We start from the raw sequence: 21,714 nt of genomic DNA, 5'->3' as shown, positions 1-21,714 counted from the left end.
TAAAAACTGTATTTGATTAAAGAAATCAAAGCTATATACATGTCCCATTATGAGTGCTAATTATAACTATTAAAGTAAGATTTGACTTCTGCCACAATCACTATGGGAATTCTATTTTCAAGGCAATGCTTTATGTAAATAATTTGACATTCATCTTTTGTCATTACTCGGTTTGACTAAACGCCATCTGCCGTTGTATCCACTAGAGGTCGCTATAAGCCAAAAAGTTCCCTTTTAAGCGGCCAGAAAAAAAAGTTCATGTCTCTTTACTTCACCTGGCAAAGGAGCATCAATCTGGGATCAATAAATCCTACATTATGAATTATAAAATTATTACTTTTTAAATGATCTGAACATTTTCTGTCTTGGGGAGTCTTGCAGTGACAAAAGACACTTCTACACTTCTTAATGTACACCACTCTGGGAAATGTTTAGGCCAATCTAAATATACAAGAGGGAAAGATGGTCATCAATTTCAGCCACCTACATCACACATATATAGGCCAATCTAAATAAATGTGTATGAAAGAGAGACAGAGAGAGAGAGAGAGAGAGAGAGAGAGAGAGAGAGAGAGAGAGAGAGAGAGAGAACAATAATATAGTTTCTGTTCATTCTTCCAGCTTTTTCTGCAGTCTTAACATTAAAACTCTTTACAGATCACTCCTACTAAGAGCTGACTTCGGTGTTTGAACAGAAATTTAGATCAGCTCTGCATTTATCTAATTTCCTCATTTTGCCACTCACTCCTTCGAGCAGTAACCTGACCCCAGTCAGGATGAAGCGTTTGGAGGACAGCCAAGCACACTGTCTCCCCTGCTGAGGAATCCAGAGATATACTGCATCTCTGTAGCACAGCACTGCCGGAACCAAGGTGCTGATTTTATTTCCAGGAACTGCTGTACTTTTTGTTTGTGGTGGTTAGGTCTTTCGACATTTATCAACTTGGAGATGAAGCACATTAATGGAATGAGGGTGAGAGATAATTGACAACTGACCTTAACCTGCATGGAACGCAGAATATTCTTTTAAAAATGTTTAATCTTTCTTACACAATATTTAAGGGATTGACAGATTGACACATGGTTCAAAAAGAAATAAGTTACTTTTTCAGTCTGCTACCGAGTAAGTTTTTTTCCCTAGCACAACATATAACTCATTAACAGTGATTAATGTGGTGTGGTGCCACGATATTTCATAGTTAAGGGAAATATCATTAGTTATTCTGGCACTGACAATCAACCCCGTATTCAACCCACAAACATTTTGAATATAACAGGGTTGAGTGGTCATTGTAGCCTACAAAACAAGTTTAAAAAAATAATATATATATATATATATATATATATATATATATATATATATATATATATATATATATATATATATATATATATATATTTTATCCAAAAAAATTTTTATAGAGATTTTAAGTTATAAACTGTGCTCACGACCACCATCAAACACGATGCCTAGATCCAGGATACGCATCCTGCACGAGCGCGCAGGTGTCAGGATCACTGTTTGATTGACGGGCTCGTGTGTGACGTCATAGAGGGGGCACCAACGAGTTTTACCAAAGAAAAGCTTGTAGATCCACTGTGCTCAAGAGGTACAACATGCATTCTGTTGAACGCTGAACATCAGGTGAAGGTTCTCTCCGCGGTGTTTTCCAGTGACTGTATCGGGGGTAAGATCTTATTAAAATGATTCTATTATAGGCTAAGCTATCCGGGTAATTATTCACGGCAGCAGCAAACTGATACAGTATTACCTCCGTGTTCCGGTCTGCATCAGTCAAGGATTTAAAACAAACTCTGAACTGAGAAAACATCAGTTTAACATAGGAAAACTGCGCTCATCTCTCTTTTGTACCTCCGAACAGAACCCGTGAAGCAGCTGACAATGGCAGGCTAGAGCTCTTTTGTAGTTTTCTCTGCGGATGGGCCGGAAGATAAGACAATGTTGGCGAAATCAGAGTTTCTACTCCATTTCATTCCTTTTCCAAACTCTTGTGTCACTTCTGAATATACTTGCGAGCAGAACTGTTCTTATTGTTTATATAGGCTACTGCTCGCGGGTTTCTATCTGTATCCGTTCAGTGTCAGGATCAGGCGTTCCTGTGTCGCCACACAAAGGCGAATGAATGCAGCGCTGCCTATTGTGTGTGTGCGCAACTGGACCGACAGCCTTATTTGTGATTTCTTGCCTTCATTCGCATGCTTAACAAGTTCTCTATTTTTACCATATTTCATTATTTTACGTTACCAAACAGGTTACTCTCTTCTGCCTAAACATGAGCTTCTAAAATCATCAGCCAAACGGATCTGTATTAACCACTTAGTCTATATTTTGCTGTAACGTTCAACAATACATCGCATCAGCTTGCATGGTCAGCGCTATTGTCATATGCATTATTTATAAAGTTTGGCTCACCCACTTGTGTGGTCCATGGGCTTCTGTATTCTCGTGCTTGATAGAAAACCATTGTTATTTTGAAAGCTAGAGGAATTGTAATGCTCAAACTTGAGTTTGAAAAGATGAAAAGTTTTAGATGATGAAAAGACAATGGCTTGATGGACAAGTAAGAAGAATGGATTACAATTGGGCCAGTGCCCAGGGCTGCGATTTCCCCACTCAAAAACCCATCAACAATGAAAACAAATTTTGGCCATGAAAACAAAAACAACGAAAAGTAAGCAGGGATGGATTACAGACCGGGCCATGGGGCCACTACCCAGGGCCCAAATGCTCAGGGGGGCCCTGAGCTTTAAGGTTGCACAATCCCCCTGCTCTAAAACCCCATCAACAATGAACACTTTTGTGTGTGTGGGGGTGGGGGGGCTTGTAGATAATTGCAAGTCATGATCCGTCCCTGCAAGTAAACACTCAAACTGAAGTGGATACCTTGAAACGACACTTTAGTTTGAGATTTTATGTACATCAGACTGTATTACATCTTGAAATGACACTAAATGCTCTCTTGCTAAATTTACATTCAAAGCTGAAGTGTGTAATTTCTGCCCCACCAAACAGTTTTGCCAAAATAAACATTGTTTTCAAACAGCTTTCCAAATGAAAACGGATAGCACCGCCCCCAACTCACGCCATTGGTTGAGTTAGTGTTGTTGTTTCACACTGGACAGACAGCTAAAAAAAAAAAAAAAAGGAATTTTAAATCACCACAGAGACACAATGTTTACAGTTTTCAAAGAAAATTAACCTACAAATGCTTTGTTTGCAGTGCATATTAAGCTGGGACAGGAGAAAGTATTTTAACACTGAAAATCACATGAGCAAGAGTGCTGTTGTTTCGTATATCAGCAAGGCTGTGATTTGGTCATAAGTGCAAGGTTGCAGGCTTTTATACAACAGTCAAATTGAATTAACTTGCATTTAGATAAAAACTGGACAGTAAGTTTGTACATTTATTCTCCACCAGCAAAAATAGTTCCAAAACAACCTAAAGCATCAAGTGCAACTCCTCTCTCTGCACTGTTCATGGTGTTTTGTTTGTAAACAAATCAGCTTTTTTGAATGAATCTTTCATGTGAACGAATTCGCATATATTGTTTGGGTGGAGAAATGACTCCGTGTTGTTTAATGAATCAGTTGAGTCATTGATTGAATGACTCACTCATGACATGAAATCTACTCATTTGTCGCCACCTGCTGGAGTGAATATGCAATCTCCAGAAATGGTGACAACGAATTAGTGAATGAAATCAAAATGAATGAAGAATCAACATCCACACCACTATTTGGACATCAGGAACACAGAGATGCAGAGTAATACAAATATTGAAGCATCCCAGTGCAACACCGCTTGTCCAATCAGATTCGAGGACTGGAACTAACTGCTGTATAAAATAATATAGAAAACCACCAACTAGAAAGCATTCTGAAAACTAATTTGAGTTTGTGAAAATCTCAGTTTTGCAGTATTTTTTAATAGGATATACTGTCTTGTTTTCATCCATTGCCTTTCAAATATACATTTTATTGTGGCTGTGCTTAGTATCTAATAATATTATTATTATTATTTTTTTTTTTCATTTTCTCCACTGGAAGGAATGCGTGAGGAGCATGACAGATAACTGTGTCAGGAACATGGAGGGTACAGAACAGCCTGGAGCTGGAGACGGCAAGTGAAGGCTCTTAGATTATAGAAGGAACACACCCACATTTGCAGTACCTGGCACTAATGTAAAAGTCAAACATCACAGAACATCTGCAAGTCCAGTCTGGCCGTTTGGAGTGTAATTCAGTTTGAGTATAATGTGCAGTGTTTTTGGGGCAGAGATAGATGACTGCGTTTCAGTTTATCTACTGTGTCTGTGAAGCAGGCACTGGCTGACTGTCGGATGTTGCTATGGAAACACTTGCCCTGCACTAGGGTGTTGAGTTGTATTTCACCCAGCGCTGTGACCCCGTTGCTTTAATACGCTCTATATGAAACTGTAATTTAAGATCCCTCTCCAAGAAAAATTTTGAAATTTAGATTTTTTTTTTAAACCCCCAAAAAATGTTAGAAAATTATTTACTCAGCCTCATGTTCCAAAACCCTTATGACTAAGAACACAAAAGCAGATGTTAGGCAGGATGTTAGCCTCAGTCACTCTACTCACTCAAATTCACTCTACTTGTTTGGTGCGATGACAGTGAACGGTAACTGAGGCTACAGGCTTCTTTTGTGTTCCACGGAAGAAAAGTAATTCATGTTTTTAATAACGTGAGGGTGATTAAATGATGAGAGAATTTTCATATTTAGGTGAACTGACCCTTTTATTTTTGCTTCATGCTGTTCTAGTTTGTTTATTTTTACTTTACTTTTTATTTTAGTTCACCCAAAAATGAAAATTCTGTCATCATTCTGGCATTTTTTCTTCTATACAATAAAAGTGAATGGTGACTGAGGCTAACATTCTGTATAACATTTCCTTTTGTGTTTTACAGAAAGAGAAAGTCATAAGGGGTTTGGAACAACATGAGGCTGCATAAATTATGACATTTCCCTCTTGTTTTTTGGTTGACAGAATGTTCATTTTTGGGTGAACTATCCCTTTAAGAGGTCTCTGTCTGGTATTTTAAATGATGTTAATAGGGAAGCATCTAGTAATTTTTCTAAAATTGACAACCCCAATTCTGAAAAAGTTGGGACAGTATGAAAAACAAAAAAGTGATTTGTAAATTATATTCACTCTTTGCTATAATGAAAGCACTACAACTACACATGATATGATGTTTTTCCTTGTGCATTTCATAGTAATTTCAAATCAGATGATTGCAACACACTCCAAAAAAGTTGGGACAGTCAAGTGTTTACCACTGTGAAACATCACAATTCCTTCTAATAACACTTATTAAGCATTTGGGCACTGAAGACACAAGTTTGTAAGGTTTAAAAAATGGATTTTTCCCCCAATCATCCATTATGTAGGACTTTAGCTGCACAATTGTACGCAATTCTTTACTGGAGGCAGGTCAGGACTGCGGGCAGGCCACTCTAGCACCCACACTCTCTGCTTACTCAGCCATGCACTTGTAATCCGGGCAGTATGTGGTTTGAAGTTGTCCTGCTGGAAAGACAGGTCATCCTTGGAAAAGATGGTGCTGGATGGCAGTATATGTTGCTCCAAAATTTGTACAAGTGTGTCTGTATTCATGGTGTTCTCACAGATGTGCCAGTTATCCATGCCATGGGCACTGACACACCCCTGGCCCATACAGACACTGGCTTTTGGACCTGATGCTAATAACAATTTGCATGGCCCTTTTCCTCTTTAGCCCAGACAACACGATGGCTGTGTTTTTCAAAACCTTTTTGAATGTTGACTCTTCGGACCAAAAAAAAACACAGTTACACTGTTCAACTGTCCATCTAAGATGAGTCTGAGCCCAGAGAAGTGACCATGTCTTTGCCATGGTGAGGGTGACAAAATTACTACCGTAATCAGAATGATGGGAAGTTTGAGCGCGCTCGATTTAATCTAAACAGTAAACAAAAAAAGTTGTTTTGACCTTAACCCGTTCGGCAATTTCATTGGTCTAATGAAAGCTTCACGCCACCAAAAAACTGAGCACGTCACAGAATGTTTTTTTTTTTATATATATATATATATATAACATTTGAAAGTGGGAAAAATCCATATATTAGCTGCGTCATTGTATAAGCCGCGAGGTTCAAAGCGTGGGAAAAAAGTTGCGGCTTATAGTCCGGAAATTACGGTAGCTAAGGGTGAATATAATTTCAATATATAAAAAAATAAATAAATTGCTCCTTTTTGTTTTTATTAGCATTTTTCATACTGTCCCAACTTTTTGGAATTGGGGTTGTAGTTTATTTGTAGCTCTTCAACAGAAAATTACATTACATTTCTGATCATTACATTCTGAAGTTTCACTCTTCCCACTCTCTGCAGCCTCTCACAGGCAATGCCCAACCGCTCCTCTCTAAGCAATGGCCTGGCAGAACACATCCCCGTTCAGATATGGCTTTGACCTTGGGAGACATTACCAGGATCTGCATCCGCTGGGCACGGGAGCATCCGGCCTTGTCCTCTCTGCGGTGGACAGGCGCAGTGGCCTGCGTGTGGCGGTGAAGAAGCTGGTAATGCGAGATGCTGTGAGTGTAAAACATGCTCTGAGAGAGGTGAAGATCACCCGCCACCTTCAGCATGAGAATGTGGTCAGGGTGTATGATGTGTTGGGGCCGTCAGGTCTCCCCTTACCTCGTGACCTCACCCATGTGCCAGCAATATACATTGTGCAAGAGTGTATGGAAACAGATTTGGCACGGTTACTAGAGCAAGGGCCGCTGCCAGGTGAACATGCCACCCTGCTCTTTTATCAGCTTCTTCGTGGGCTCAAGTTCATCCACTCGGCCAACGTGCTGCACCGTGATCTGAAGCCAGCGAACATCTTCCTCAACACAGAGCAACTGCTGCTGAAGATCGGAGACTTTGGCCTAGCTCGCATTGTCGACCCACATTACTCACACAAGGTAGGAAGTCTTTGCAGCATGGAAGAACTTGCTACTTCACATGATGTTTCACTCATTAGAAAGAATAGCAGACATTAGATCAGTGTTTTCCAATCCTGGTTGTGGAGTATCCCAACACTGCACATTTTGGATGTTTATTTCCCTTATTTATAATATGTTGAATCAGGTGTGTTCGATAAGGGAGATCTCTAATTTGTGTAGTAGTGTTGGGACCAGGATTGGAAAACGCTGATCTAGATGTAGGTCTTTGTTAGTAGATATAATACACTGGTTCCTAACAAAGCCCATCAAGTTGAACTATTGTGAAGACTCCATTAGATTACACTGCATGTTTAGTTTTTCAGGGTTCTCATGGTCATGGAAAACCTGGAAATATCAGGGAATTTTAAAATAGTGTTTTCAGAGTTGGGAAATTCATAGAAATTGCTATAATGAAATATTATTCTAGTTATGTTCTGCTCAATATTGACAATCAGCTATATATTGCTCGTGTGTAGACTAAAACTTGCTAGCAAGCAGTAATGTTTGATTTGTGAGCGATCATCAATCATTTGAATCTGCTCTTTTCAATAAATTGATCAAACCGGTTCATATAATGTTCTGAATGATTCATATATGAATTATACTCTAATGACTGGAAATGTCATGGCAATTTATCATATATACTTTCACCGGTCAGCCACAACATTTAAAACCACTTGCCTAATATTGTGTAGGTCCCCCTCATGCGGCAGAAACAGCACCAACCCAAATCTCATAATACAGAGATTATATTCTTCTCACCACAATTGTACAGAGTGGTTATCTGAGTTACCGTAGATTTTGTCAGTTCGAACAACCTATAGGCTATTGGTATTTTTCCACCTGTTGTTGTTGTTGTTGACGGATGCTTGCGTGATGGCAAATGGAGCCGTTAGATATAAATGTTTGGAATTGAGGAGGTGGTTAAGAGTTTTTGATCACTTCATTATTTTATTGCTTTTTTCATTTAGTTTAAACTGCCATTTGAATTTAGAAATGCCTTTGTTTCATTAAATGAATTAAATTTTTAAAGCAAAATCAATAAAGCAAAAAAAAAAAAAATCACTGACCCTCAGCAGGGGTGTTGACAATATAATAGGATATTGCAATATTTGTTAAGGCAATTATCACAAAAATATTTTTTACATATCACCCTAATGTAAGTATTACTGCCTATTAGATCTAGGTGACCCTACCGTAACCCTACTAATGAAACAACTATGATCTGTGTAATCTGTGCCATATACATTTTTTCATGGATTGCATGCAGAAGTCCTATATCTTGGACATCATTCCCTACAGAGTTACACAATAATTAGGAACAATTATCTTAATGTTATGGGATCTAAAATATTAATGTGGCACTTTACTGTCTCATTGTGCTTGTGTATTATTTAGTAGAGCACACTGTGTAATACTAGCACACTGGGAGGACAACATTAATGGAAAGCATTGTGTGAGACAGGACAAGGTGGAGTGAATGATCAGAGAAGGGGAGATGACACAGTTTGGTGATGGAGGGAACATCTTAACAAAAAATAAACTTACACAAAATTATATAAGGGGCAGTCTGGCAAGAGCCTTGTTTAAAATGCCTTGCGCAGAAATTAAAACTGAGAATGAGCACTCGCATACAGTGGGGTCCAAAAGTCAGAGACCACTGAAAATGCTTCCGTTTTGCTTCTTTCAAATTTAATACAAATGTCTTCAATACAAATGTCTGTTTTTAGCATACTAAAATGAGTAAAGCGTTGAATTGCAAAATTAAAATTAAATCTCAGAATTTCTTAATATTTGGTATGTCTCCCTTTTCCTTTAATGAAAACATGAACTGGAATGGACAAATCTCGATGATGCATGTTATGCCAGCATTATTTGAAAATATTCCAAAAAGCATCTTGTTTGCTGCTTTTTATTATTATTTATTATTGTTTTTCTGGTTCTACAAAGGTCAATATCACACATTTGCTTTCATTTGATTAGAACCTAGAAATAGTGCATATCTTTATCTATTTTCTAAATCTTAAAATTTCCAAGTTTAAATAATAATTTTAAAAAAAATCCTAGATATTCAATATGATCTCTGATTTCATTGTATTTTCTGTCTGTAATTTTGTATGGAGTAGTCAGTGCATTTGCTTCTGTCAGTTAAAAGCTGTAGTTCCTTTGACATAATTACTAAGTAAGTGCCTGCAACTCTGCTCCTCGGTGCTGGGAGCATCTGTTTCCCTATCAGCATGGAGGGAACATTTAGTTCCCAAATCTAGAGGAACACTGATACAATAAGTGGACTATGGATTCGCAGCAGCATCTGAATCCACATGTGATAGTTACACAGGCAGGAGGCCAAGGAGGCCTCAGATGGTAATATACCTTCAGTCTGATATAAAGAATTAGGACACTGTGCTAAATATGTTGAGGACACTGAACTTCATCTATAATTTAAAAAGGAAGCTATGTGCTCATTCATCTTTTCTATAGTCTGTTAAAGGGATAGTTCACCCAAAAATGAAAATTATTTTATTATTTACTCACCCTGATGATATCCCAGATGTGTATGACTTTCTTTCTTCACCAGAACACATTTGAAGAAAAACAGAAAATATCTTAGAGATTTCTCTATTAAAGCTCCAAAAATCACAGACAGGCAGCATAAACATCATCGATATGACTCCAGCGGTCTTCTAAAGAGACACGATCACTTTTGGTGTGAAAAATATAAATAATAAAGTACTTTTTAAACTCTAAATCATTCTTCAGGTCAGCAGGAGTATTCGCGTCTGACGTAATCACATTAGCATTTGAAACATTGTGAGAAATTACACACGTGCCTCACAGTGCTTTTTACTAGTGAGGAGGAGAAACACTGTACAGTAGCCTGGTTGATTTTGGTTTAGATCTGTATTTATCTGTATCTTTACTCACAATGGTGCGTTTGTGTGCTTCTGCTGGATGTCTCAATGTAGTGGAGAACGTGAGATTACGTCTGTATCATGGCAACGTGAATACGTCACACGAGAGACCACTTGGACTCCACCCTTTCCTAAAGCATTGGACTATAGTAAAAAGTACTTAAATATTTATATTTTTTTGCACCAAAAAAATGTCACTTTAGAAGACCGCTGGAGTCGTATCAATGACGTTTATGCTGACTGTCTTTGATTTTTGGAACTTTAAAAGACAAATCTCCTTCACTTGCATTTTAAGGACCTACTGAGCGAAGATATTTTTCTTCAAATGTGTTCTGGTGAAGAAAGAAAGTCATACATGCCTAGGATATCATGAGGGTGATTAAAAAAAAAAAAAAAAAATCATTTTTGGGGGAACTATCCCTTTAATGATAACTGAACAGCACTTTAAAAAAGATACACAATAGAGCAATGTTTCCCAAAATGTATGTGTCTGAAGAATCCTCACAGGCCCATCAGTAAGGTTCAAGTACACTTTCATCAACACCAAGCCAGCAATGTGTTCCTGTATCCTGATATCATTTTATATTATCATAGACATTATTAAAATCACTTTAGTTTCACAAACAATACTGTAGGTGAAAAACAGACACAACAAGTAGCATATTGGTGACCTGCTCCATCATTTTGAGTCACTTTGTCCCAGAGTAAAAAGCAATTAAATGGTTATTGCTTGATAATGGTTTGGATTAAAAACACAAGTATATAATTAGAAGCTTAGACTTAAACCCAATGTGTTTGTTTGTCAAAGATACTCAACTTTTGTTGTTGTAACGTCTGTTTTATATGTATAACCAATCAGAATTAAAATCTTTCCAAGTACCCACTGGGGTACGGGTACCTCTGGTTAGGAATCACTGCTCTAGATATGAAGGTACTCTAAGCTCTATTAAATCCCTTGATCATATCTCTTATGGTTCGATTTGTCTTAGCATGTATGTTGCACTGATAGTCTATGACAGTGCAAAACCAGAATCACAGACACTGATGGGTCACGATGCCTGATTCATGCCATCATTGTTTGTCATGTTGGATGTACTCAGTCTTTGTGGGTCATGACTCCCACCAGTCAGTTTCAAAGGCCTGAGTGAATCAGCTCCAGTCTGAATACAAAGGCACAGTGTAAGCTGGAGATGTAAATAGCATTTGTGTTTGTGTCACCATCACCCTTCAGATCCACCCTACTGAGCAGCCTGCTAAAAGCACACAAATAATTCATCACCTGGGCTCAGGGGCAGAGTGGGAGGTGAGAAAGAAGTGGAGAGGATGAAAGAAGGCAGGAAGGATGAATTTAAGAAAGCAGAAAGTTTTGTCACCTGTTTCTCATCAGCCACTACACTGATGATACCGGGTCACTTGTTCTTGGAAAAACACATGAATGGGGCTACTACACACAAACTTCAAAATATAACATACCATCTAACATACTCCTATCCACCAATAAAATGGGAGCATTTAAATGAAGACTGAAGACGACGGATGCGGCCACGTCTCTACATATTAGGGGCATGTGGGACTAAGCCCCGACAGAGGTGGCGCTGTTGTGGAAATTTTATGGCATCATCATAAATATATTCTAAGAAATATTATTATTTCCGCTACTTAAACATGTTTTATGTCCATTGTACAAGAAAAAAAGTTGTAAATATTTTTGTAGAAATTCTATTATTATTAAGGTATGTTGCCATTTAATCGTTCTCATTTGCTATGCATGGAGCTAGCCCTTCATCCTCAATGTTAATCAACGGAGATCTGGAGAATGTCATGCACATGTGCAACGAGTAGTTTGCCCTGAGCCAATCAAAAGCTTTTATCATATTTTGTCAGCTGTTGACATGATCATCGGAAGTTACCGAGTAAAGTAGACCTGTGTTGTAAAAATGAGTACTTACAAAAATGAGTACTTACATCAGCTGTTGACATGATCATCGTAAGTTACCGAGTAAAGTAGACCTGTGTTGTAAAAATGAGTACTTACATTTATATAGCCCTTTTCTAGGGGCTCAAGCGCTTTACAAAGTATGGGGGGAACCCTAACCATAACCCAAACCCAAACAGACCACAGGGTAAGCACCCCCTGCTGGCCTACCTAATATCTATTCCAGCAGCAACCTTCGTTTCTCCCAGGAGGTCTCCCATCCAAGTTCTGACCAAACTAAGCACTTGAACCCTGCTTAGTTTTAAAGGCCAACCAGGCAAGAGCTGTAGGGTGGCTGCTGGCCATATCACCAACTTCATTGGTAAGTTTTAAGAGCAATTTTTTTTTGTAATGTGCTGCTGGTTGGATTTGTTAAAAGTGCACTGTTCATCATTTCAATGAATTGTATGCTAGTGTGTTGAGGTGTTGTGCTATTGGTGTATATACACAAAATAATACGCCACTGGACATATGTAAATTATCCAGACAGAAGTCATAGAAAGAAACGGATCCTACAAATTGGTCAGGATAGTCGTCCAACAACAAACTAATACGTTTAATATTTGTTATCTGTGGTGATTTTCTGTACAAATTAATCACGTTCAACAATATATGTACATTTTAGTCATTATCGGACTTTAAATTGCCTGGTGTGAGCAATGGTCCAATTATTATGCATAGTCCACATGTTTATTTGTAAGGTGTTGTGGACGGTAATTTCTTGCCAATTCTTTATGTCTGACAGACAACGGATTTCTTTAAGAAACTGTTACAGAAAATCTTGCATTTATGCACTTTTGAGGCACGTCAGTTGCAGTGGAGCACATCACTGAGGTCGGAATGCGCAAAAGCGGTTGTGTCCTAGATTGGAGTGTCTCGTAGTCGAATACCTCCAATTAGTTTTTGTGTATTTATCAGTTTTCTTATTGAAGGGGTGCCCTTAGCGTCCACTAATCCCCCAGAAAGAGTTGTGATATTAAATGCATTTTTTTTTTTTTTTGCATTAGCTGATGTATATTGAAAATTGCAAATAAACGTTAAACCGGTTAACGTTTTCTCAGACGGTAATCTCACCGTCAAAAACTCACACCACGGTATCCCTAAAACAAATACCGCTGGTATTTGGACGGAGCGTAATTCTAAATGCAGCATCAAAAGACTTGCGTTTCTAAGCTTCAATCTATGTTTAACTTGGCACAACAACCAAAAATCGCTGCGATTATGACGCATCACGACCAAAGCGCTCTAAAAGCGTCTGTCTGACGCATGTGTACATTGAAAAGCCCTTATATTAAGTATATCTCTTAACAGATTGAAAAATTTTTATCATTATATTGAATTATTGTTATTTGAGCAGCTTTCTCAGCAAATATTTATACATGTTATTAATACAATTAAAAATGTAATTATTTGAAAGCCCTAATTTAAACTGAATTAATTTAAAGTGGTCATGATAATACCACTTTATTGTCATTTTTGGTATTTTAATATGTTCCTTGAGGTTCACTTATAATATTAATAAAGTGTTTTAGCACAAAAAACAGTCATGTACTGTATTTGTAAAACATGTTCTGACCCTCAGTCAGAAACACTCCATTTACAGTAAACGCCACTGTTATGATTGGCTCTCTGCTTTGACTGACCTGCTGTTTACTTGCCATCTCACTGCTACTGGGCGGGCTACGGAGTTAATGTAAATTATGCTTTAACGTGATGTTGTGGAGGCGGTCAGATGCAATTGTCTACTAGTGTGACATCACAATATTTAGGAAGTTGAGAACAAGTCATTTTGCCAGCTTGGTTTCAACAAATGCTCTTTTGCTGTGAGGGAATATTTTGAGCTCTGAAACTTACAGTATGTTTTTGTAGTACATTGAACTCTTACACGTGAAATTTAATTTCTCATGGCATGATCCCTTTAATTGTTGCATGTATGAGTTTTGCATTGTCTATATGGAATGTTTGAGCTTTTATCTTTTTCTACACAGGGATACCTATCAGAGGGAATGGTAACGAAATGGTATCGTTCTCCACGACTGCTGCTCTCACCTAATAACTACACAAAAGCAATTGACATGTGGGCTGCAGGCTGTATTCTGGCTGAGATGCTCACAGGACGCATGCTGTTTGCAGGTAACTTTAGAAAAATACTGTCTATTATGCCAGTGACTGTCAATGGCTTATGGTTTCATAAAGATCTTGTGCTTCACTTGAGGAACAAGATGTCAGTCTTCATTATCAAGCCATAGTCTTAGAGTGTCCTCTTGTGGCTATGCTGTGCAATGCAAAAATAGACTTTAAAATCTCACATACCACACTCTTGTATTATTCACTCAGTTATGCTTTATTTTTCATTTATTTTATTGTCAGGCAAAAAGCTTTTCCTAAGAGCATGCCTTTTTTTATCATAACACTTCTCTCTTTGTTTCTCTTCTGAAAGGTGCTCATGAGCTGGAGCAGATGCAGCTGATTTTGGACACTGTGCCTGTGATTAGGGAGGAAGACAGGCAAGAACTGCTACGGGTCATGCCTTCTTTTGTCATCCAAGGCTGGGAGGTCAGAAGGTCACTCAGAGACCTGCTGCCAGAGGTGGAGGAGAAAGGTGAGATGACAGAGAGGTGGACAAAAGTTTATACTTTAAACTAGTCTAGACAGCATTTACCAGTGTGGTTTGGTGCAGACTGTGAGATGCTGGAATGACAAGACATTATTGGTTAACCTCTTCAACTCTGCAGAGGTAAGGAGGAAACCATGAGGCAGCGCTATATGGCAAGCTGTTATAACACTTAAAGTGAAGTCAAGTGTTTTTTTTTTTGTCGTTTCAACCATATGCAGTTACTACAGTACACAGCGAAATGAGACAATGTTCCTCCAGCATCATGGTGCTACATAAAACAACATAGGACAAACACAGAACCACATGAGACTACACAGACTAAATAACATACCTATATAAAGTGCACATGCAAATGTGTGCAAAAAGTACGGGACAGTACAATAAATTACTAACAATGAACAGTACAATAGACACAGTAAGGGACAGTGCAGCGCCAACCTGAAAACACTGAAGTCCCAGGATGCATAAGTTAGGCATTTGTGGTATCATTTGAAAGTTTAGAATCTGAACATTTCAGAGAATCACTTTTGAATTTAGTTATATAAAATAACAAAATAAGGCCTGAAAACATTTTTGTGGTAAATTGGCACCACCTAGAGGTTATGTTGTATACATTTTACAATGAATATAAAGGACCTTCACATAGTGCTTAAATAGACAAGTCACACAGTATCTCACAAAAGTGAGTACACCCCTCACATTTTTGTAAATATTTGATTATATCTTTACATGTGACAACACTGAAGAAATGACACTTTGCTACAATTTAAAGTAGTGAGTGTACAGTAGTGAGTGTACAATAACAGTGTAAATTTGCTGTCCCCTCAAAATAACTCAACACACAGCCATTAATGTCTAAACCACTGGCAACAAAAGGGAGTACACCCCTATGTGACAATGTCCAAATTGGGCCCAAAGTGTCAATATTTTGTGTGGCCACCATTATTTTCCAGCACTGCTTTAATCCTCTTGGGCATGGAGTTCACCAGAGCTACACAGGTTGCCACTGGAGTCCTCTTCCACTCCTCCATGACGACATCACAGAACTGGTGGATGTTAGAGACCTTGTGCTCATCCACCTTCCGTTTGAGGATGCCTCACAGATGCTCAATAGGGTTTAGGTCTGGAGACATGCTTGGCCAGTCCATCACCTTCACCCACAGCTTCTTTAGCAAGGCAGTGGTCATCTTGGAGATGTGTTTGAGGTCGATATCATGCTGGAATACTGCCCTGCGGCCCAGTCTCCGAAGGGAGGGGATCATGCTCTCCTTCAGTATTTCACAGTACATGTTGGCATTCATGGTTCACTCAATGAACTGTAGCTCCGCAGTGCCGGCAGCACTCATTCAGCCCCAGACCATGACACTCCCACCACCATGCTTGGCTGTAGGGAAGACACAATTTGTCTTTGTACTCCTCACCTGGTTTTTGCCACACACGCTTGACACCATCTGAACCAAATAAGTTTATCTTGGTCTCATCAAACCACAGGACATGGTTCCCGTAATCCAGTCCTTAGTCTGCTTGTCGTCAGCAAACTGTTTGCAGGCTTTCTTGTGCATCTTTTTTAGAAGAGGCTTCCTTCTGGGACGATAGCCATGCAGACCAATTTGAAAACAGAGGACACGGAAATGAAATGGCATGCTTTTAAACTTTTCCCTCCAAAAATGGTTTATTATAAAATTGTAAACATTTACAATGTTGTTTCTTAAAATATAGGGAATTATCCATAAAATTAGAAAATTGTTGTGAAATTAGTCCACTGTATGAGTGAACAGGGAGCTTTTAAATTTAAATGTGAAACATTTCTGGCAGCAGCCCAAAAATCGTGTAGAGTATAAGAGGTTTTCAAAATTGGTAGTTTATGTGCTGAAACATCAATATGACACTTTTACATCTATGACACTGGAATGTCTTTGTGTCATTTGTTAAATCTACATTTCAGGCATTGATGTCCTGGAGTGTATCCTCACATTTAATCCTATGGACCGGCTGACGGCAGAAGCAGCTCTGTCTCATCCATACCTGCAGAGATACTCGTGTCCTCAGGACGAGCCAGTCTCTCTGCAGCCGTTCCGCATAGAGGACGAGCTAGAGGACAGTTTGGCCACGGAGCACGCTCATGCACTCAGCTCCCACTGGGACAGGTACAACACTCATATGCCATACACCAAGTACTCAAAGTTGGAATCTTTTCTTAATGGATGATGGAACATGTTACCATTTGCCTGGCAGTCGTATTTCCACTTCTGCTGACACAAAGCAACAACTGCAACAGTATTAAAACAATTCTTGTTTTGTAAGGAATGTTGTTCCATCTACATGCATGTGGCTAAGAAGATTGTTTTAAGTTAATTAATTAAATGTCATGTTTCAGATACCACATTTGGAATTTATTATCCACTAACCACATTTTCTCTAACTTTAATGAAAGTCTCAGAAAGGAAGTGTTTTAACTGAAATTATGCAGCAAACAAAGGGGGATTTAGCTTTTATTTGGTTTTGATTTTCTAAGTGGGATCATTAGCAATAAAATTGTGATCATTAAAAGTTTGCAGAAATATGCACACTGGGAAATGAAACGCACAAACAGAAACTGAAATGCCTGAGTGTCTACTGATGATGTAGAATGCTGCTTAAATATAGAAACTCATTAAATCCCTGCATAATTAACTATCATAGCTGAATCTTTGGCAACTTAATAAGAGTGTAATTGTTGTCCTCTGCGCGGCCATATGGTAGATCTGACAGCTCTTTCTTTACTGATCAGAGCAAGCAGCGGGAGGTGAATTGGCCTTTTAGCTCAGTGCACAAAGATCAAGACCACAGAAACTGATAAATTACCTTTAAAGGTTAACAATATTTCTTGACACCACACAAAAATGCTTGTTTGACAATAATTTTGACTGATCCATTAAGTTATTCTCTTACACTTGAAGTGAATGGGGCATTCTGCACGGTTTAAAAGCAGAAATGTGAAGCTCTTTTTTTGTTTTGTTATTTAAAGCACTTAAACTAAGCCTATATTTATTCTTCCATCAAAAAATATATATTATTTGAGCTTTAAAGTTGTTTAAACAATTGTTTTAGCAATTGGACTGATATTCTAGGTAGATGAGCTTCTGCGTTACAAATGTGTCTCCTTTGGGTGAATTGTTCTTCATTTATACAGTCCCTTTCTGGTGTCCTTGTGCATGTGAATAAGTCTACACAGGACCAGAGCAGCATGACGTGTCACGTCAAAGCAAGTTGCTCTCATTATAATTATAGATGCTGTCAACAGTGGATGTGACCTTTGCGGCATTCATGTTGCACCAACAGTTTACGGATAGCCTGTTCTATTTCTGATGTGGTGTTGCTGAAGTCTTTTGAGCTCAAAGCTGATTGTCAGTACACATTTTCTTATTAGAATGGTCACTTCTACTCTTCGGCACCCGAAGAGCTCTTTAAAATAATTTATTTATGTTGGGGCGGCCACCACCGTTACAAGTACCTTAAACTACTATTTGTAATCATCTGAAAATTTTGAAATAAGATTGAGTGTAGGGGGACCAACTCAATTGTGTCATGGGAGTGAATGTTTGTTGCTGTGTTTGTTTGGCACGCTTTATTCAATGTGATTATCTAATTAGTACTAGTAGAGTTTCTCTTCAGGATCATGGGTGGTAATTTTTTCACCAGAAATTCCACTATTATACACATTTCTAATACTGTAGATGGCATCAGAAGAGGCATATAACACCAATTAAAGGCTAACTATACTTACTGGGTGAACAGGCTTCGCTTAGTTTGCCTACAAATGATGACGAAATGATTGAACTAATTGTAGGTGTGGTTTGGACGTTTTTATTTTTACTTTCAATTGCGCATGCCAGCTGAGGAGTTGTTAACTAGGTTACTATTGTTAAAATGGATAACTTTGAAGCCTGTCTCAGAAATTGTGCAAAAAATATACGTTCTTTTTCTATTTTTTTTACATTATTTGCAACACAAACACTACAAAGACAATGTGGCCACGACATAAGAGTAGAGAGATATTGGAGTTTTTAAAAGTGCAAGAGGCCGTGACAAGTTTAATAATGCAAAGAATTGACATGGCGCTAAATGCGGTGGTCCATGGAGAGAAAAGCCTGTATTATTGGCTTTACTTGTGGCTGGAACAATATGTTAAACACCATGACATCACCCTAATTGAACTAATTTCTCGGCTTTGTTCGCCCAAGAGAAAAATTTTGACTTCTTCCAAAGTATAAACCAGGCTTAACAACCTCAGAGCTCACAGTAGATCTGACTTTAAATGTTTTTACTTATGGAACCCGACTGCTGTGCTCTCAGAACTTGTGTTGAACCTGGGACATTCCTATAATATAAAGCAGTGGCCAATTGCTAATATGGTCTGTTTGATACTTTTGGATGTAGCCGTGTTCATGTGTATGTTAAAACTTTTCTATATACTTATTGCAGGTTTAATGGGAGTCTATCATCAGATGTGTATTGGCAGCAGCAGGAGCAGTGTGGGTGCATGCAGAGCGTCTCGGAGCTTGGAGAGGTTGAAGAGGATGAAGTTCAAAGAGATCCACGAGCAAGTGGCTCTGTGTCCCTCATCGAGGAGGCCCAGGTAGATCCTCGCAAATACTCCCACAGCAGCTCTGCCGAGCGTTTCCTGGAGCAGTCCTCTCTGGACCGGGTCTGTGGTCACTTAACGGAGCTAGACTGCTGTCGTTCCTGCGATTACAAGGTGGGCTCTCCCTCCTACTTGGATAAGATTGCATGGCGGGAGGGGAAGCCACAGCACTACTCTGAACCAAAGCTAATACTGGACCTTTCTCACTGGAGACATAACAGCAGGTCGGCTCCAAGAAGGGGCAGTATGGAAAAGCTTGTTCCCGAGCCTGGAGATTTATTCAAGGAGATCTCCCGTTGGGTGGAGAGCACACAGTCAGGGCTCCACTCTCCTGGTTCTCCTCATGAACCTCTCACCTCACCATGTTCTCCTCCTCATCCCCTCTCCCCTACAATGCTGCCTCATCCTCACATGCAAATCCAAGCACCTTTACTAATGTCCACTCCTGTCCATCTACATGAAGACATTAGAAGAAGTCCTACCCCTTTCTTGTCCTCTCCTCCTTCTCTTTTGCCCTCATCCCCTTCGTCTCCTCATCACAGTTTATCTGAATATCCATCTTCCTCTGTTTGTTGTGAAATTGACGTGGAGCCTTCACAGATGAGCCCCTCAAGAGAGGAACATTTTGACCTGGATGTGTTCATCGCTCAAGCTCTTACATTTTGTAGTCAGAGTGAGGTACTAGGGGAGAACTCTAATGCTCCCAAACAGAGCAATAAAAGCTGTGTTCATAATGTCTCGGACAACAGTGCTTCCAAAACACAAACTCCAACCCCTGAGATGGTTAAAGCTCAAGGGTGTATTAAAGAGCACTGGTTTTGAATGATTCTGCATCTTTGAGCACTTTTCCACCATCGAGCCAAACAGTTCTGCACACGGTGAGTAACAGTCCCCTTAGCATTTCCACTTAAACACTGTTCGGAACGGTACGATTGTAAACTGTTCCCAAGTCGAATTTATAAACATGGTTGGCCAAGTGGATTCAAGAGAGAACCGTACTGGTGCAACGGGTTCAGTGACATGGCAACTCACAACTGGTCACTTTCTCTATTCTAATCCTGATTTTGCAGCACCATAATTTAAAAAGAAACCGCAAACGAGCCGGGATTGGTATGGAATGACATGTTTCCCCATTGGCCTGATGGTGGAATAGCACCACGATTAGTGCAACTTATTTAAATTGCCATGAATGAATGTGTCTACTTTTGGGGACCAGAGAGTTTTGATAATGTTGTTCTATTACACAAATCTGAGATTCTGTAATTCATCAGAATACGATATAAAGTCTGCATTTACCTCCGAGGTGTATTACCTGGGGAAAATATCTGAAATTTCAAATTTTCAAGCAAATAATGTAATTAAGTGGCTGTTTTATTGAATGTGACTAAAAGCATTTTATGAAAATGTATTCCTTGTGCAACACCAGGGAATGCTTTGTCTGTTTGGTGATAATAAAGCGCAACAGTTTAGTTCCAGAAGTGAAAATCCCATTCATTTTTTCTATAGAATAGTTAATTTTTATAGATAACTTACAAATCTTTAAAGACAGACCAACCATGAGCTCAAAGGTTGTTCATCGATATTATATGCTTGTGTTGAAGCCATCAGTCTGTGCTATTTCAACTACATTGTTATAAAAATTATTTAATAGCAGTACCCGTGTCTTTTTGTCCAATTTTCAAATACTTGTTTTTGCTTCAAAACAAAGTTTTGACCCACCTCAGAGCTGATTAGTTTGGTTATTGGATTAGACTTTTCATAAAATCCTTCAAAAAGAGTTCTATGGAAATAATGAAAAGGAAAACTAGTTTGAGAACCCAGGCAGCTGAGGAAGTGGGCAGGCACTGTTACGCTCTATTTCAGATGTTTTAATGAAATATATTGTAATACATTAATTCTATTTAACACAAACTTCAGTCAGCACTATTTTATCATTAAGAATTCATTAAATAAGTGAAAGAGGTGTTTAAAGCAGTTTTACACCTAAAGAAATAAGGACTTTGGAAATTATGAAAATGTTTCAAATTATGTACTCTCACATGAAATTGTTTAGACTGCAGTCATTACGACAGCGTTTAAGTGCCACGTTAAATCCAGAAGATTTTGAGAATAAAGTACTATTGGAAAAAGTACAAAAGAAACAATGCATTAATGCTGACAGGTGCAAATATAAAGCTCAAAAGGAACTTTAACAAATTCAACAGAAAAAAAAAAATAAAAATTATATATAAACATCGATTAAAAATTGCAACAGGGATGGGCAGTTTGTTATTCTTTGTAATTTTAATTCACATAATTTAATGAGTTAAAATGCAGACAATTTTCACAAAGTTCCAAACAGAAAGAAAACAGTAATACAGCACATATGCAGATAGGGGAGGGGGGAGGGGGGTTAAGTCTGAAGCCCTGTCTTTAAAGATGTACCAGACAGTTAACAGCATAGCATTCACATCATTGCAATATAAACACACAGCAGGCAATCAGCAGGCCAGCAGAGGATTGGGCTACACTCTATTTTCAAGTGCAGATAAGAACTTGGAAACTAAGAAATGATATTAATACAC

At 38.6% G+C, this 21,714-nt stretch overlaps 1 protein-coding gene across 3 annotated transcripts; it reads left to right on the top strand.

The window, feature by feature from the left end:
• Nucleotides 1-598: 598 nt before the first annotated feature.
• LOC127630749 (mitogen-activated protein kinase 4-like) lies at nucleotides 599-20,758 on the top strand. Of its 3 annotated transcripts, none has more exons than XM_052108494.1 (7): nucleotides 599-973; nucleotides 4,070-4,142; nucleotides 6,421-7,001; nucleotides 13,898-14,042; nucleotides 14,350-14,511; nucleotides 16,472-16,673; nucleotides 18,991-20,758. In XM_052108494.1, the coding sequence occupies exons 3-7, from the start codon at nucleotides 6,459-6,461 to the stop codon at nucleotides 19,970-19,972; spliced, it is 2,034 nt and encodes a 677-aa protein (XP_051964454.1). In that variant the 5' UTR covers nucleotides 599-973; nucleotides 4,070-4,142; nucleotides 6,421-6,458; the 3' UTR covers nucleotides 19,973-20,758. The 3 variants fall into 3 exon arrangements, with proteins under 3 accessions (XP_051964454.1, XP_051964453.1, XP_051964455.1); XM_052108493.1 differs by lacking the exon at nucleotides 599-973 and adding an exon at nucleotides 1,551-1,688; XM_052108495.1 differs by lacking the exons at nucleotides 599-973; nucleotides 4,070-4,142 and adding an exon at nucleotides 1,560-1,688.
• Nucleotides 20,759-21,714: the final 956 nt, after the last annotated feature.

Source organism: Xyrauchen texanus, chromosome 37 (genome assembly GCF_025860055.1).
Source record: "Xyrauchen texanus isolate HMW12.3.18 chromosome 37, RBS_HiC_50CHRs, whole genome shotgun sequence".
Lineage (NCBI taxonomy): Eukaryota > Metazoa > Chordata > Actinopteri > Cypriniformes > Catostomidae > Xyrauchen > Xyrauchen texanus.
This window is presented reverse-complemented; position numbering and strand designations above follow the sequence as displayed.

Coding starts and splice junctions, on each gene's coding strand:
- LOC127630749 (XM_052108494.1), top strand. CDS start 6,459: ATGGCCTGGCAGAACACATCCCCGTTCAGATATGGCTTTGACCTTGGG. Junction 7,002..13,897: donor ACCCACATTACTCACACAAG/GTAGGAAGTCTT, acceptor TTTTCTACACAG/GGATACCTATCAGAGGGAAT. Junction 14,512..16,471: donor GCCAGAGGTGGAGGAGAAAG/GTGAGATGACAG, acceptor TCTACATTTCAG/GCATTGATGTCCTGGAGTGT.